Source organism: Myotis yumanensis, unplaced genomic scaffold (genome assembly GCF_028538775.1).
Source record: "Myotis yumanensis isolate MYYU_CA2020_CCGP unplaced genomic scaffold, mMyoYum1.0.hap1 SCAF_2, whole genome shotgun sequence".
Taxonomy (NCBI): Eukaryota; Metazoa; Chordata; class Mammalia; order Chiroptera; family Vespertilionidae; genus Myotis; species Myotis yumanensis.
In genome coordinates, this window is record NW_027223753.1 from 6865821 (window position 1) to 6882786 (window position 16966).

The 16966-nt window shown below is 54.9% G+C and overlaps 1 protein-coding gene across 2 annotated transcripts; it reads left to right on the plus strand.

The window, feature by feature from the left end:
• Nucleotides 1–3215: 3215 nt before the first annotated feature.
• AGTRAP (angiotensin II receptor associated protein) lies at nucleotides 3216–15113 on the plus strand. Of its 2 annotated transcripts, none has more exons than XM_070404088.1 (5): nucleotides 3216–3323; nucleotides 8697–8731; nucleotides 10481–10586; nucleotides 11412–11616; nucleotides 13153–15113. In XM_070404088.1, exons 1-5 carry the CDS (start codon nucleotides 3297–3299, stop codon nucleotides 13263–13265), a joined length of 486 nt encoding a protein of 161 aa, XP_070260189.1. In that variant the 5' UTR covers nucleotides 3216–3296; the 3' UTR covers nucleotides 13266–15113. The 2 variants fall into 2 exon arrangements, with proteins under 2 accessions (XP_070260189.1, XP_070260190.1); XM_070404089.1 differs by having other exon boundaries at nucleotides 3256–3323; nucleotides 10465–10586.
• The last annotated feature ends 1853 nt before the right edge of the window (nucleotides 15114–16966 follow it).

The window sequence follows — 16966 nt, forward strand, 5'->3', positions numbered from 1 at the left end:
GAAACATTGATCAGCTGCCTCCTGCACACTCCCTATTGGGGATGTGCCCGCAACCAAGGTACATGCCCTTGACCGGAATCGAACCTGGGACCCTTCAGTCCTCAGGCCGACGCTCTATCCACTGAGCCAAACCGGTCGGGGCATTTGTTGTTGTTTTTTAAAGAAAAAACTTCAGAGATGACGTGACTACCCAAGGTCACATAGGTGCAGAGTGGCCGTGCTGAGGGGTCAGGGTTGGGGAGGCCAGCACACTCAAACGCTGAGGCCCAGCTCTCAGGCTTTGCTCCTAGGAACAGGGCATGGATGGAGTCCTTTCTCCATCAAAGGGGCCTTTCCCTGCTGCCTGGATCCTGGCCTTTATCCTAGCCAGGAGATGCTGAGACATCCTGGAAGATGCTATGTTTTTCCCTCCATAGCAGCAGGGTAGCTGTTTGCTTCCTGAGCATTTACAAAGTGTGAGGAGCTGGGCCAGGAAAGCTGTGTAAATCATCTCACATGATCGCCACAATCACTCTGAGGCTAAATAACTTGCCCAAGACCACTCGTTAGGAGGGGACAAGGCAGGGATCCAAAACAATGCTTTTACCTAAAGGACACAGGCAACCATAGGAAGGACATGGCTGCTTCATCAGCCATTTCCATAACCAGCGACATCAACCAAGTGACTTCCTGGACAGAGCCTGGACTATCGGTGACACCCTGAGGACAAGCAGGGTGTTGGGCGGCAGGTCTTCCGGGTGCCGGTGACAGGAGGGAGCAGGGCACGCAAATGTGTGCAGTTGGTGTAGGTTCATTCCCTGAACACCTACTATGTGCCAGGCAAGTGTTGAGGTTACAAGACCCTCCTAGGACTTACAGTCTAGTCGGGGGAAGGCAGATAATAAACAAGTAAATGGATAGGGCAATACCTTCAGAAATTGATAAGTGGGACAAAGAAAAGAAAACAGGATAATGCAACCAACTTGGAAAACAGCTTGGCAATTTCTTAAAAAGCTACATATATACTCACGCTATGGTCCAGCCACTCCTCTCCTAGATATTTACCCAAGCAGGTGTTCAATAACTATTCTCTGAATGGATGGATGGATGGATGGATGGATGAATGAATGAGTGAATCTATTCTGCATGTCAGTTTCTTTGTTGAAGGTACAAAGATGAAACTTGGCTGAGACAGAAGGGACTGATGAGGGACATGAAAAACTTAAACTTCACTCCAAAAGTGTCCTCAGAAAGAATGACCTCCTCACCCCAGAGCCTTGTGGAATGTGCTCTGTGGGGGTCCATCTGTCCTTCCATCCATCCTCATGACTGGGTCTCAGCAGGAACTCTGGCTTCTTTGAGAATAATTGCACTTTCCTTTGTTCCTCTGGGCTCCATCCCCATCTGGGTCAGCTGGATCTACCTCACCACTACCACCACCACCTCCACCACCACCACCACCACCACCACCACCACCGCCCTCACCCCCACCCCACACCTCTGGCCCCCGCTGGTCGGGATGAATACGGTGTTACTGGGTGAGCTGCTGGGACATTCCACAGACCCAGCCTTGTGTTTCATCTGGCTCCAATCTGTCTTGCCTCCATCCTTGCCTCTCAGCCTGGGCAGTGTTTCCCTTAGATGTGGGCCGCAGAGCTGAGTGGCTGAATGTCAAGGCCCTAGAGCCAGATCTCCTTGGGTCCCAGCCCAGTTTCATATAACTAGTGATGTGCCTTTGGTCAAGCCTCTCAACTTCTCTTAACCTCAGTCACCTCACTGAGACTCTGCATAAGAACAGTATCTGCAGCATCGGGTTGCTGTGAGCATGTGCTCTGAGTGCTTTTCACACTGACTGACACAAAATAAGTACTTAATAAATGTCAGCTCTGACCCTAGAAATTGTTTTGCATTTTCTGCTGACAAAGTGATCACAGTCTTGTTACGGACCTACAGGCTTGGGTTGAACACCTCTAGGATCTGGGGTGCATGGAGAACATTCTTGACTCAAGTGGGCACCAACCATTGGCCCCATGGGTATTGATAATGACAATATCTGATGCGTGCTGTTCGTTTACTAAGAGCCAGGCACTTTACCCGGACAAACACTCTCTCCTTGACCAAACTTTAGTAGGCTTCTCTCCTTGACTAGGCCTCAGCCTGGCCCCTGTGTCTGTCCTGTTCTTGCTGGGCCTCCATAGGCCCATTTTAGCAGGAATCCTGACCTTGATATCTGATCACCTCAGTATCTGTATCTGATCAAGTCCCCTTCCTTCCCCTCCCCTTCCCCTCATCCTCCCCATCCCTCCCCCCCATCCCTTCTCCCCATCCAGGCACTGTTGATGTCTAAGCCCTTGACCTGCCTTTAGCAGGAATCCTGCTAGGTCAGTTTAGAATAATCCCACCTACCCTTGACATCCCCTCTTGGTAATTTTCCACCCATTGCCCCCTCCACCCTCCATCCGCCACTCTGCTGCTTGGCTATAAAACCCCATTTGTCCTTGCTGTCTTTTTTTAAAATATATTTTTATTGATTTCAGAGAGGCAGGGAGAGGAAGAGATAGAAACATCAATGATGAGCGTGAATCATTGATTGGTTGCCTCCTGCACACCCCCTACTGGGGATCAAGCCCCCAACCCACGTATGTGCCCTTGACTGGAATCCAACCTAGGACCCTTCATTCGGCAGGCCGACGCTCTATCCTAGGGCTGTCCTTGCTGTCTTCATAATTAAGCTTGATTTCTCTCTTCTCTTGCAATATTCCTATTGCAAAAGTCTTGAGTAAAGTCTTTCTTACCATTTTAACAGGAGTCAAAATAATTTTTCTTTAACAACATGAATTCGTTCACTGAGCTCCTGTGAGGTAGGTCCCGTAAACGTCTCCACTTTAGCATCGGGAAGTGGGAAGGAGAGAGGATGCCCTAAGAAACGAGACGCCAGCTGTTGCCACATCTGCAGTTTGCACCTGGACATTCCCCCAAGCTCTCCCGGCTGCAGGTGGTCCTATCAGTCCACCTACTGGGATATTAACCAGGCAGGATGTTGCGCCCTTTGTGACAAATCCTGGGGTTCTCCAGCCGTCGGGGGGAACTGCCGGAGCAGTGAGTGGCAGGAGCTCTGGGCGGGAGGACGCGCTGGCAGCCCGACGCCATCTCCTAGCAACCGGACAGCGGTCACGTGATTCGGCTCACGTGGCCGGGAGTTGAGCAGGGGTTGGAGCCCGGGTAGCGGGCTGGGCGGGACTGGCAAGTTTTCCTCCGGAGTTCGTAGGTCTGGAGCCTCCGCGGCGGTCGCGCCGGTGCCTTCGGCCGAGGTCGGGATGGATCCGCCCTCCGTGAACCTGAAGGTGGCGACGGGCGGGGCGGGGCGGGGCGGGGCGGGGGTGGCCACGCCGCGGGCACGCGGGCGCGGGGCGGGTCTCCCGAGTGTGGGGGGCGTTTGCTTTGTAAAAAGTAGGATTTTAGAGGTGAGAGGGCCAAGGGTTTGGGGAGAAAGAGAACGTGCAGACGCCAGGTGAGAAGGAGGCGGGCAGACAAACCTGGGCAGGGATTGGGGTTCAGGTAAAGGCCACCACGTTAGGCCCCCCGAGACGGAACTGGAGGCGGTGGGGGAGGGAAAGGGCCGCCCCTCCCCGGAGTCAGCCCCCTCCAGCTGGAGGCGCCCAGCCCCCAGGATCGCTCCTGCCCGCACGCCCAGAATTCCGCTGGAGGAGGAGGAGGAGGGCGCGGGGGAGGGACTCGCTGAGCCCTGGGGTTGGGGGCGGGGGGGAGGGGGAGGTTGAAGCGGGACACCCCCTCCACGGAGAGAGGGGCTGGACCTTTTACCTGGCCTCCCAGTGCCGCCTGATAGCCTCGTTTTTCCCAACTGTGTAAACCCTTCGACCTTATTTCCTAAGAAACACGAACTCCGCTAGAAGTTGCTTAAAAGCAGAAAACCCCACCTTTGTACACTTAGCAAAACACTGCTGGGCTTCCTGGGGTGTCCTCATTTCCTGAGCCTCCTCCTCAGCTCCCCAGGGTGCCCTTGGCTGTTCTTCTTTTTCTCCCCGCCCACCCCTTCTTGGTGGTATTTGTGACCGAGGGCCCGGGCCCGTAGCTTTCATCAGGAGGCTGTGAACCTTGGACCAAAGTTGCCGTTTTGAGTCTCGGTGCTGTCTCCTTTGAGACTTTATTCAGGAATCCTCACAAATGACAACGCATTTAGCAGCCAGTGGTGTCCGGTACTGGAGGAGGAAGCGAACCCAGGCGATAAGTGACGACAGAACAACACACGGTCCATATTTGGGTTCTGAGAGGAGGTCTGGGCTATTTCGCAGTCACACTCGCTGGGGCAAACCTCCCCGGAGCTTCCGGTCAGCAGCTGCCTGGGCAGGTGGCTGGAGCCAGGGAGCGGGCTTGGAGTCACGTGTTAGCTGGGAAGAAATCTACGTAAGGGCAACTGAGGTTGGTTGGCATCCATACTCATTCTGTGGCAGGCAGTGTGGGGTTCATGCCAACTGCCTCTCCTGCAGTGGTTCTCAACCTTCTGGCCCTTTCAATACAGTTCCTCATGTTGTGACCCAACCATAAAATTAATTTCGTTGCTACTTCATAACTGTAATGTTGCTACTGTGATGAATCGTCATGTAAATATCTGATATGCAGGATGGTCTTAGGCGACCCCTGTGAAAGGGTCGTTCGACCGCCAAAGGGGTCGTGACCCAAAGGTTGAGAACCGCTGGGTTAGAGATTTGCCTAAAATAATGCGAAGGGGAAATCAGGTGACGGGCAGAGGTGCAGGAATCGGAAGGGGCATCTGTGGTATGCCAGGTTATTTATTTAATCCCAGCAGCCTCCCCAGAAAGCTGATCCTGTCATCTTTTTACGGATGAACAAACCTCGGCTCAGATCAGGCAAACAACTTGCCGAGGTCCCACAGGGATTAGGTGGCAGAGTCAGGACCCGACCCCACCGGGTCAGCCTTCAAAGCTGCCCTTCCCTGGCCCCCGGTAAGTAAGTGGGGGCGGACTTCTGCCTGGACGGCTTAGGTACATCAGGGGCTGTGTTTTTTGAGCAACTTTATGGGCCTGACAGCCATGCACTGCCACAGGTGTGAGCTTTCGGTGCCCAGAATGAAACAGCCGGTCCCTCCCTTGACGGGGGAAATAAGACCCTCTGTCTCCAAGGGTCTTCGCTGCTGCTAGTCAGAGACAAGTAGGTGCTGGGAGGCCCCGAGGGACTGGGGTTGCCAGGTCACATCCAGGCCATCCAGCTGAATTTGAATTTCAGATCAACAGTGAGTAATTTTTTAGCGTTAAGTATGTCCCAGGCAATAGTTGGGACCTACTGACAAAATATTCATGATCCGAAGTTAAAAATTAGCTAGGCGTTCTGTGTTCTTGTTGTTAAGTCTGGCCGCCCTACGCAGGGCAGCTGTCGATTCCTCGTTCACGGGCCACTTAGATGTTCTGAAATCAGGGTCCCGAGGGAGCTGGGAAATGCCCCCCGGTGCCCCTGCACTCCCTCCCCACTTCTTCATTGGCCCATTGCCCCGGCAGAGTGGGCAGTGGTGCCAGATGAGAAGAAATAGTCGCCCCAGGCCCTTTGCACAAAGGACAGGCCCTAACTTGAGCTCTATCATGAGGCAGGTCCTGCGCTGGAGGAATGACATTGAGACAAGCTGAGAAAGGACTAGACTTGGGTTCATGAACCCCTGTTGAAAGAGGCCCTTGGGAAGGGGTAGGTAGGGGATCGAGTCGAATTAGGGTTAAGAATTCAGGACAGCTGGGTATCAAGGGCTGACTACCTGGTAGGCACTGTGTTCAGTGTTTCATAAACTTCTCCACCTCCCTGTACCGCTAGATCCACACAAGCAACCCTATGAAACAGGCATGTTGGCCCTAATATACAGAACAGCAAGCAGCAGTTCTGAGCGGGCAGGTGACTTGCCCACGCTCACACAGCTTCTGCGTCATGGAGCCAGGATCTGACCCACATATTTGGCTCCACACAGTTAGCCACTGCCTGGTTCTGTCGCCCCTCGAGGGCAGCCCTGAGGGGTGTCTCTGAGCCTCAGCCACCCTCAGGGATCTCACTACCTCACATAACAGGTTGTGTTGGCACGGGACTGGTAGGAATATATTCCATATGTTGGTCTGTATGTTGATCTGAGGTCTGTCCACACCTGTCTGGGAAGTTCTCCACCCCCATTCCAGCCCCCACGGGCTCTAGCGGCGAACAAAGGGTCCAAGTCCAGGTCCTCCTAACTCCTTGGTTTCCCCTTTGCCTTCCCTCCCCCAGGCTGAACCTCGTTTCCACCCTCCCTTCCCTTGCTCTTCCAGGTCCTGACAGTGTCGCACCGGCCTTGGGGCCAAACCTGCACTCGAGGCCAGGCTTTGCTACTTACTAGGCGCGTGGCCTTGAGCAGGTTTCTTACCCTCTCCCAGGATCCGTTTCCTCGCTGTAAAAAGAGGACAGAAATAAACCCTATCTTCTAGGGCGATAAGAGGAGGATCCAGGGGTCCGGGAGGGGGTGTGGCGTTCTATTTTTATTGGCATAAAAACTCGAAACGGATAAACCAGGTCTGAGATTTGCATCTGGGCTGTCTTGTTTATGAGTGTTATGTTCTGGTCCAGTTCACGTCACCTCTCACAGCCTCGGTTTCTTCCTAATGAAACAGGGTTCATACTCTCCCCCACGTAGTTGCGAGGATGCCACGGGCCAAGGGTCCGGGGCAGTGTGGACACGCGGTAGGCACCTCCTCCTCAGGAGCGGGAGTTGCTCTTGTCAATGCTGTTGCGGATGCCTGTCCCACACGGTACCTCTGCTTATTAAACGGGTACCTCCGGGGACCGTCCTGATGCCTGGCTCTGTGGTGGAGGCCCCCCCACGGGACATATGGGTGATGGGCATTGCCTCCATTTCACAGCCACCAAGGGACCTGGCCCCTGGACCAGAACCCTGGTCTCTTATTCCTAACCCAGCATCCTACGCCCCCCTGCTACCTGGGTTCTTTGACCCTCTCTTGCCCGGTCTCCTGACACATCTGGAAACAGGCTGGGCGGCCGCCCTCGGCCGAGCACTGTGTGAAGAGCCTCCCACTCTGAAGGAGAGTTCGGGTCTTCCCTTCCTCTTGCCCAGCCAGGAGCGGTCTGGCTGCCCAGGCACACCCTCAGGTCCCAGTGCCCCCCCCCTCACCCCCCCGTGGCTGCACCTGAGCATCCCAGGTGGCCCCTCGTTACCGGAAACCTCCCCCAGAGCCTGCGGACAGTTCTTTGGCGCTGAGATGAGTCACTGTTCTCCAGGGGAATCGGGAAGGGCAGGGCTGGTCTGGCCGGGTTTCTTATGGAGCTTCCCTGGACAGAGGCCTGGGGGGTGTGCCCGCCCATTACAAAGCTGGGGAAACTGAGGGAGGGGAGGCTTGCTCTTCGGTGGGTTTCTTTTCCCAGGGGCTTAAGAGAAGTGATCAGGTCGTGCTAAGTTTCTTAAATATTTATGAGACGAGAGCAATGTCACACGAAACGGGCCGGATGTCTTTTGAGGATCTGCAGTATTTCCAGGGCATGCCCTTTGCTTCCCAAGAGAGATGGCCTCGTTCTACACCTCAGCCAGGTTCTCACTCCGTCTTCCAGGCCCCTCCGACTCTAGGAAAAGCCTTTAAGTCACAGAGTGACTTCGCCACACGCTTCCCTGCGGATCAGCGGCCCCCCTGGTCCCAGCCTTTCCTCTTGCCAGAAAGCCGGGCTCTGCAGGGCCCTTTGGTGCAGACCTGGGTGCGCACAGCGGGGGTGTCGGAGCCAGAGCACTGGGAGAGGAAACCGGTTCTGAGACAGAAACCCACGGTGGGAAGGGTCAGGTGTTGGTTCTCAGGGCCAAGGTGGTGCTGTGACTTCCCTGTGCCTCTTAGTCTGGCAGGCAGATGCCAGGACTGCTGTGGCTGGGCACAGTGTGGCCTTGGGCAGCTCTCCTCTGTGGGCAGGGATTCCTGCAGAACAGAGGGGACAGTGGCTGGCTCTGAGGATAGAGATCAGAATCCACCCCCACCCCCAGGGCCAGCCCTGCCCAACCCCCAGCTGACATCCCTCCCTAACTCTCCTCTTATCTTCTACTCCAGGCACAGTGGCTTCTTCTCAGTTCCCTTTCGATGTCCAGCAGTGGAGGCCAGCTCCAGTCAAGGGGGCTGTTCCTTTAAGGACATAGGGGGCAATAGAAAAGGGTGGAATATGACAAAAGAGCCAGAGGGTTTTTTCCCCTGAGCGTAAAGCATACCAAGGAGCCCGCCTTGGCTTCCTCATGTGGAATGGAATTCACACTCCAAGGCCCTCAAGGCCCCTCCCCCCCCCACAAGCTGCGCCCCCACTCCTGCCCCACACGGCACCCCAGCTCCAGAGTCCCAAGAAATCAGCCTCTTTGAGCACCTTGCCACCATCCTGGCCATTCCCGTCAAGGTCTCCTCCATTCCAGGGTAGATTCCTGCTTCCCCAAAGGAGCCTCCAGCCTTTGGAAGCGGGAAGGGGGCGGGGGTCAGCAGCCCCGAGGGAATGGGGCGGAGTGAGGGGGCAGTGTCCCCCGCCTGGCCTGGCCTGGCCTTCCTCCTCCTCCTCTACCAGTTCACTCGCCATGGCAGACATCGGTGTAGCCCTCTTGGGTGCCAGGCAGTGGCTCCACAATCATCCCCACCCCCTGCTCCCCATGGTGGTCACATTCACAGATCTCCCCCCTCCCCCTTTTTGTGCCACAGCTGATCATCCTGGTTCACTGGCTGCTGACAACCTGGTAAGTGACTCCACAGGTGTGTCCGCCTCTGTGTCCGCCTGTCTCCTGGGATATGGGTCCACTTGTCTCCTGTGTCCCCAGCCAGTTCCAAGACTAAATAGCACCTTTGTCAAGAAGATCGTCAGCAAGCCGCCCACGTCCCAGGGATGGGGGAGGGGCGGGCAGTCCCCGGAGGCCTTGGCCATCGCGGCCTCCTAGGAGCTCCGAGCCCTCATCCAGGGTAGGGAGGTCAAATACAGATTTCTCAGCCACACTCCTCTGGCTTCGGAGCTGGTGAGCCTGGGCTTCGTTCGGCCCCGGCACTTGCTCTCTTACAACCCCAGGATGAGTGACTTACTCCAGGACTGTGGAGCCTCGTTGCATTCTACACTGAACTGCTTGGATGAGTTTTCTGGCTGGTGCACTTTAGGGATTGTTGTTTAGTGGATGAAGCGCCTCACTGCGCGCTGGGGCAGTCGAGGTCCAGTGAAAATGGCAAATAAGAGCATGGCCCCTGGCTCGGCTGGTGTGGCTCAGTGGTTGAGCGTCGACCTAAGGACCAGGAGGTCACGGTTCGATTCCCGGTCAGGGCACATGCCCAGGCTCCATCCCCAGTAGGGGGCGTGCGGGAGGCAGCCGATCAATGATTCTCTCTCATCATTGATGTTTCTATCTCTTTCTCCTCCCTTCCTCTCTGAAATCAATAAAAAATTTTTTTTTAAAAAAGAGCATGGCCTCTGGAGCCAGATTGCCTGGGTTCAAATCCCAGCGCTGCCACTTAGCAGCTGTGGGGTCTCGGGCAGGTTACTTGACCTCTCTGAACCTCAGCTTCCTCACCTGTCAAATGAAGATAAACATAGTGCCTCCTTCCCTGAGTTAACACAAATGCACATAAACGAGTTCATTTAAAGCATTTAGAAATGTGCCAGATACTAGTAAGGGCTCTGTGGTAATTAGTATTTTCATTGGGTTGACAATGAGTAAACATCAGTTAGTAGCAATACCCTAAGAAATAAAACAGGGTGGGCATTGTTCCAGTGGTTCTCAACCTTCCTAACGCCGCAACCCTTTAATACAGTTCATGTTGTGGTGACCACCAACCATAAAATTATTTCCATTGCTACTTCATAACTGTAATTTTGCTACTGTTATGAATCGTAATGTAAATATCTGATATGCAGGATGTATTTTCAGGGGTTGCGACCCACAGGTTGAGAATTAAATTAGACAGTGACGAGGTGGCATTTAAAATTGGGCGGTCAGGGAAGGAGCCTTGGTGAACATTTGAGCTGAGTCTGAAATGACAAAAAGGGGCCAGGTGTTCAGGGTAGAGGTAGGCACAGGTGTCACCAGTGGCTCCCACTGGGCCCCGTAGGCCATGAGAGAGCCTCTTATTTCAAGTGGGGCAGAAAACTGGTAGGCCTTGGAGTGGAGGAGATATCACCAGATGAACTTTACTGGTTGCTATTTAGAGAATGGCCCAGAGGGGGCAGGAGTGGAAGGAAGCAGGCGGGCTGGTATGACCTGGCAGGAGAGGATGGTGGTTTGGGCCCGAAGGGATCCATTTGGGAAGCAGAGCCGTTTGACGTTCCTGGATTTGTTGACGTTCCTGGCTCACAGCTGGGGCACAAGAGGCCCGGCCGACTGTGGCCTCTTCTCAGAGGCTCCCTGAGACCCTGGCGCTCCAGGGAGGTAGCCTGTGGGGGGTGGGGGGTGGGTCACCTGTGAGGCCGTCACCGGCTAACCTGACTCAGATCCATCTTCCCACAGGGGCTGCCTCATGTTCGGGGGCCCCTATGCCTGGGCCAACTTCACCGTCCTGGCCTTGGGCGTTTGGGCCGTCGCTCAGAAGGATTCCATTGACGCTATAAGCATGGTGAGCTGGGGAAGCAGCACTGGGCCAGGCTTCAGGATGATCTGTGGCCCTTGCTCTGTCTTCCCTGCACCTGTTCCAATCTTCTGCCTGTTCCTATTTCCCATTTTCTAAAGCCGGGCTGCAGCCTGAGTGTGTTTGCTAGCCTGGCCTGCTTCTCTGCCTGCCTGGCTCAGAGAGCCCGGAGCGTGCCCATTGTCTTCCCGCAAAAAGGCATGGGGCATGGTCCCACCAGTGGCCCAGGCTGGCCACGCCCCAAGGGCAGTGGGACAAGTACTCAAGACGCCCCCCAACCCCCCACTCAGCCAGGACCCTCTTTTAGGAGGAGACCCGCAAAGAGGGAACTCTACTACTTTGTAAGGTCAAAGTGGATACAGCCCAGTTAAGCTCTCCCTGAAGGGTGGTGGCTGAGGCCTCTGAGGATGACAGAGAAGGGATTTCCTTGGTGGTGGAGACAGAGTGGGTGAACTCAGGTACCTTCCATCTCAGAGGTTCTGGAACCAAGTCTTGTACCTTGTCTTGGCCTCAAGGGTGACAGGAGATGGGCGGGGGCTTGGGTGGGGCTGGCAGGCTGGGGCTGGGCCTCAGGTACCCCCCGCCCCCGCCCCCAAATCCCTGCTCCACTCTGCAGTCCCGTCGGGTGTCTCATCCACAGGGTCCTGCCTGCTTGCTGGGCCTGTTTTCCAGCAACCCCTGAGGTCACAGTAGGGCTCAAAGGCAGCTTCCGGCCTGGTTACGTGACGGGGGGCAGGACGGGGAGGCAGTGAACTCTGATGAACTCTGATGCCACGTGGTCACACCTGGGCTCTGTGCTGGCCTGTCTTGCAGTTTCTGGGTGGCTTGGTGGTCACCATCCTCCTGGACATCATCCACATCAGCATCTTCTACCCGCGGGCCGGCCTCTTGGACGTAGGGCGCTTCGGCGCCGGCATGGCCATCCTCAGCCTGCTCCTCAAGCCCTTCTCCTGCTTCATGCTCTACAACATGTACCTGCAGCGCGGGGGCGAGGGCCCGTTCAGCTCTGTGTATCCAGGTGAGCATGCTACCAGCTCCCCACGTCTCCTCTGTCTCCCCCGCAGCCCCTGCCCCTAAGCTGTGCCAGCTCCCGGTCTCTGCTGAAGGGTACCGAAGCCGGCCCTAATGGACCTAATGTGGAACGTGTCCTAGTCCCCATCTCAGGTGTTGGCCTGAATGGCTCTGTGCACACAGCTGTCCCAGCCTGGTGTGACCTTGCCCTGCCATCAGGCTAGAGGCAGAGTTGGAGGCAGCAGCCAGGACTCCCTCTGAGCACAAACACCAGATCCAGCTGCGGGAGTGATCCGGTTCCACGGGCAGCTCTGGGCAGTCTGCAGCCTGAGACTCAAGGCACCTGCAGGGTCACCCTCTCTTCTCTGCTCCCACCAACCCCATCCCTAGAGCCCCTTTCTCTTGTCTCCTGGGATCTGGGTGGCCGAGGGAGAAATGGTGCCGGCATGAGCCAGGGAGCCTCAGCCGAAGGCAGCGCTCACCTACAGGGCTTACCCTGCCTACCGGCCCTCTCCCTTAGCCAGCCCCGCACTGCCCTGCTGCACAGCCTCACCTGGTTGTACCCCTCTTTGTGGTGGCCGAGCCATTTCCCACAGATGTTCTCTGTTCCTCTCTCTCTCTCAGAAGTGGGGAGAGATGGGTGAGGTTTCCTACCGTTCACTCCTGAGATAGGCCGAGAGTGACCGGTGACCTGCCTGGTGGAGCAGTGGGGCCCAGGGCAGGCAGGAGTGGCCTGTGGCCTGCCCTGGGGTGAGGGGAGCCAGTAACATTCCTCCCATTGGACAGATGGGGACACTGAGGCCCTTGTTCAGGATCATCGGACAAATGAGCAGCGTGGAGACGGGAGTGTGGAGGGTGGGCACTGAGAGCCCTGCCGCCTGCCTCGCACCCCGGCCCCAGGCTCTGAGCCTTCTGGTTAGAGAGAGCAGCGACTTTCAACCCGTGTGCCGCGAGAATTTTTAAAACACGAGGTACCTGGCTATTTAATCAGGAGTACTGACCTCTCTTCCCTTAGATTGTCAGGGAAAGAAATTATAGCAGCCAACGCAATAGCCATCCAGTGTGAATGAATCAAAGTTATACTTTTTTTTTTGTCAGATTGGCAAAAAATACATGTTTTGGTGTGCCACAGAATTTTAGTGATGTGTGTGTGTGTGTGTATGTGTGTGTGTGCGTGAACCATACGAGCAGGGTGGGAAATCGCTGGGATAGAGGAACACAGCGCTCCTGTTTGCATCCTCGTCCTCAGCTTTGAGCTGTGTAATCTCAGGCAAGTCAGTTCATCTCGTTGACCCTCAGTTTCCTCATCTGTAAAGTGGGGACAGTAAAAATGCCTGCTCCGTAGGGATATGGGAGGATTGAATGAACATTATGGTGAAAGGCTTGGTATCTGGGGCTGTGGCCACTGTCGCTGCCCTGGGTGCCAGGATGCCAGCTCTGGGCTGCCTGGTGGGGGTGGAGTGGGTCTTGGTTTGGACTCAGTGGAATATCCTGAGCCTCACCCCTCATTTTTGCTTCCTCTCCCGTCTCCCCGCCCTCCTAGGTATTGGAAACACATCTCAGCGCAGTGCCTACCAGACCATTGACTCACCAGAGGCCCCCACAGACTTCTATGCAGGCGCGGAGAACAAGGGTCACACCTCCCAAGGGTACTGAAGCCAGCCCTGCTGCCCTGGCCGCAGCTCCGGGGCCAGAATCACAAACTGTAGGGGAGGTTGGTCAGCAGGGCCTTCCTTGTGCCCTGGACACTGATCTACGGCTGCCCTTGACCCCCACCTCTCTTGGACCTAATGTGGACCGTGTCCTATTCCCCATCTCAGGTGTTGCCGGAATGGCTCTGTGCACACAGCTGTCCCAGGCTCCCCGAGACTCCCCACCCACTTCCAAGTACCTCACTGGCCCCAGGCTGGGAACCGTGGTCACTTTCCTCACCTCCACCCCTAGCTGCTCTGTGCAGGCCCTAGGCCAAGTCACTCCTGAGCCGGGCAGAGTCCAGCCTCTAAGGGCCAGTGACGCCCCCGCCCTGGGCCTCCCTGCAGTTGTCGAGCCCCCCACCCCGGCAGAAGGAGGTCTGTGGTATAGGGCGAGGTGCTGTGCTTCTCACCACCTGATCACTTGCTCCTGGGAACCCCGGGGCTGGAGGCAGGCGGTGTTGACTAAACTTGAGACCCCCGACAGCCCTCAGCTTCCCTTCTCAGAGGCATGGCATTAAAGTTTGGGGAATTCTGTAGCTGGATGTGTGTGGAGCCGTGTTTAATGCCCCAGCAGGGCTGGCGCCCGGACCTGCCATTCCCAGGAAGGTTTCTGCTGCGAACCCACAGGGTACCTGGACCGAGCGGCCTGTTCTGCTGCGACAGGAGAAGCAGGGGCTCACAACCGGGGGCCTGTGTTCAGTGTGGCAGGTGGATGTCTGCGTCTCTGAATCAGCGGACTCCAGTGATGGTTTGAGTCTTGCTCTGCCATCGCTTGGCTGTGTGCCCTTGGCCACAGCCTCTCTGGCCTCAGTGTCTCCGGATGGGAACTGATGCTGCCAGAGGGCGATGATGCAAATGGAATGTGAAGCGCCTGGCCCCGGAGGGGCTCCTGAGATAGCAGCTAAGTTGTTCGTGGGTTGCTCCTCCAGCCTGGGATGGTGTTGGGTCAGGAGGCGACAGGTGACCGCTTCCTGGCTGACCCTGGGTCTTGGCCTCAGAGCTGACCGGAACGGATACTGTCCAGAAGCTCTGAGGGTCCTTTGGCCAGGGCCCCGCCCCACTGACTGGGATGGACATTGACTACTGGGCCCCGGGTGTCTGGCCCATCCTGGCTTGTTCCCAGTACAAAGAGGTCAAGGCCTGGTGCCCAGCCTCCCCCCCACACACACTTAATGTCCTCATACTGGAACTTTGTTCACTCACTGCTGTCCTTTCAGCACCTGGGACAGTGCCCGCACCCAGTAAGTGCTTTATGATAGGGGTAGAATGAATGGATGAAAAAAACTGCAGGACACCAAACACAAACATCGAGATCCCCAAAGCAGCCAGGTAGAAAAGATATCATCCGAAAAGGAATGACAACTACACCAGCAACCGATGACCTGCCAGCAGCCACAATAAACGTCAGAAGACAGAGTGTTGTCATCAAAGTGGTGATAAAAATAACTCCGCCTGAAGTTTGTAATAGTGAGTTAGCGTTCAGGGATGAGGGTGAAATAAAGACATTTAGAGAAATGACAATGAGTTTATCACCAACAGACCTTCAAGACAGAAACATATGAAGAATCTTCGTGGAAGGACATTTTTCCATAAGGAAGATCTGAGAAGCATGAAGGAAACAGTAAATGTGGTTTAGTGTTCACGACAATAATAATACAGTTCAGGGGGAGTTGACCAGAAACAGTGTTATAAAGTCTTCGGTTTTTGGTTTGTTTACTTGTTCATTTGTTGTTGTTGTTGTTTTGGTCTGGAAGGAGGGTAAATACTGGATTAACTTTAGACTTTGTCAAATTAAATACACAAATTAAAATGTGTTGGATAACCACTGAAAGAATAGAAATAGGATATGTAAGTTGCAAGACATTTTGTAAGGGGGGGAAAACGAGCAAAAAAGACAAGAAGGAAGAAAAAAAACAGGAAATTTGATCATTAACAGGCACAAAAATGAGATGGTTTGTATATGTCATAATCATAATTGTAAATGTTTTTTTTTAAATCCAGCCATATTGTGTCATAAGAGACCCACCTAAAATACTTGGACACAGCAAGGCTGAAAGTAAAAGGATGCAAACATTAAACCAGGCAAATAACCCCAATAGAGCTGGTGTAGCTGAATTAGTATCAGAACAATTTGACTTTAAGGCAAAAGTTTTACTGGAGACAAAGGAAGAACACGACCTGAATACCAAAAGGTTCAATCCAGTGGTTTACGAGGAGTTATTAGATGCATAGACTTAAGAAGGAAGTACACACACACACACACACACACACCTTCAAGATCTGCTTTAGAGTTTGAAAGGCTGGCTGTCCGGCATTGGTTAAACATCTGACTCAGGTCAAGCCAAAGGGTAGCAGAGTGGGTGTCGACACGCCCCTTTTACAGATAAGGATGTTGAGGTTCAGAAAAGTGAGGGACTTACCTACGGTCACACAGCGGCAGAACCCATCTTGATCGAGTCTTCGGACTCCTGGCCCAGTGCTCCTTCCTTGTCCAGCGCGTGTTTAGAAAGGAGAAACAGCACCATCTAGAGCAGTGGTTCTCAACCTTCCTAATGCCACGACCCTTTAATACAGTTCCTCATGTTGTGGTGCCCCCCAACCATTATTTTCGTTGCTCCTTCATAACTGTAATTTTGCTACTGTTAGGAATCGTAATGTAAATATCTGATATGCAGGATGTATTTCCATTGTTACAAATTGAACATAAAGCATAGTGAGTAATCACAAAGACAGTATGTATTTATATGTGTTTTCCGATGGTCTTAGGCGACCCCTGTGAAAGGGTCGTTTGACCCCCAAAGGGGTTGCGACCCCCAGGTTGAGAACCGCTGCTCTAGACGGAGGAAGGAAAGGACAGCGCAGGGTGTCGTGGGGAACCGCAGGGACAAGGGCTTGACCTGTGGAGGGCCTGGCGGGAGGAGTGGCTAGCGCGCAAGAAGTTTGCACGAGGTCACGTGCTTTGCTGCTCCACGCACAACGAGGGTGCGGGGGGGGGGGGCAGAACCCTCGGGGCGGAGGACCCCTGGCCACGCCCTCGGGCCCACGCATGCGCAGACAACGGTGGCTACGCTCAGCACTTGGGACAACCGACCCCCTGAGCACCCTCCAGGCGGCAGCGAGGCAGCCGCGGGGCGCTGGGCGCACGCTCTCTGCTCTCTGACGTTGCCCCGCTCCTAGCGAGTTGGTTCGTTAGCCGTCCTGGGCCTGCCCGAACTCCCCTCTAGGTTCAAACCCAACTGGGTGAGAGAGGGCCCGAGGAAGACAGATATGTACATGTCATAATCATATAATTGTAAATTATATGCACTGGAGGGCAAGTTCAGGACAGGAAAACTGACCGAGGTTCTTTTGGTGGGAAGAGGAGGGGTTGGGGGGGCGGTGGGGGGCGATAGAAAGGGATATGTGGACTGAGCTGTCCACCTGCTGTCAACTGGACAGGGATGGGGTAGAGTGGTAAGGGCGTTAGGAGCAGAGAGGGAGCCCAGGCGTGGGGTGAGAGGAGGTGTGTGTGGCGGGGGGTGGATAGAAAGGGATATGTGGACTGAGCTGTCTCAAGTATCCTTTGGAAAGAGGTGGGGAGCGGGGTTGTCCTGGTGAGGAAGCCCGGCCCAGGTGGCCCCCCTGCAGCCACTGGCCTTGGGGGGCAGGTAGCCTTTAAGCTCC

What these genes read in the sequence shown, in the direction of transcription:
- AGTRAP (XM_070404088.1), top strand. Translation starts at nt 3,297, where the DNA reads ATGGATCCGCCCTCCGTGAACCTGAAG. An exon ending in CGCCCTCCGTGAACCTGAAG is followed by an intron (nt 3,324 to 8,696) that starts GTGGCGACGGGC and finishes TTTGTGCCACAG; the next exon opens with CTGATCATCCTGGTTCACTG. An exon ending in CCATTGACGCTATAAGCATG is followed by an intron (nt 10,587 to 11,411) that starts GTGAGCTGGGGA and finishes CCTGTCTTGCAG; the next exon opens with TTTCTGGGTGGCTTGGTGGT.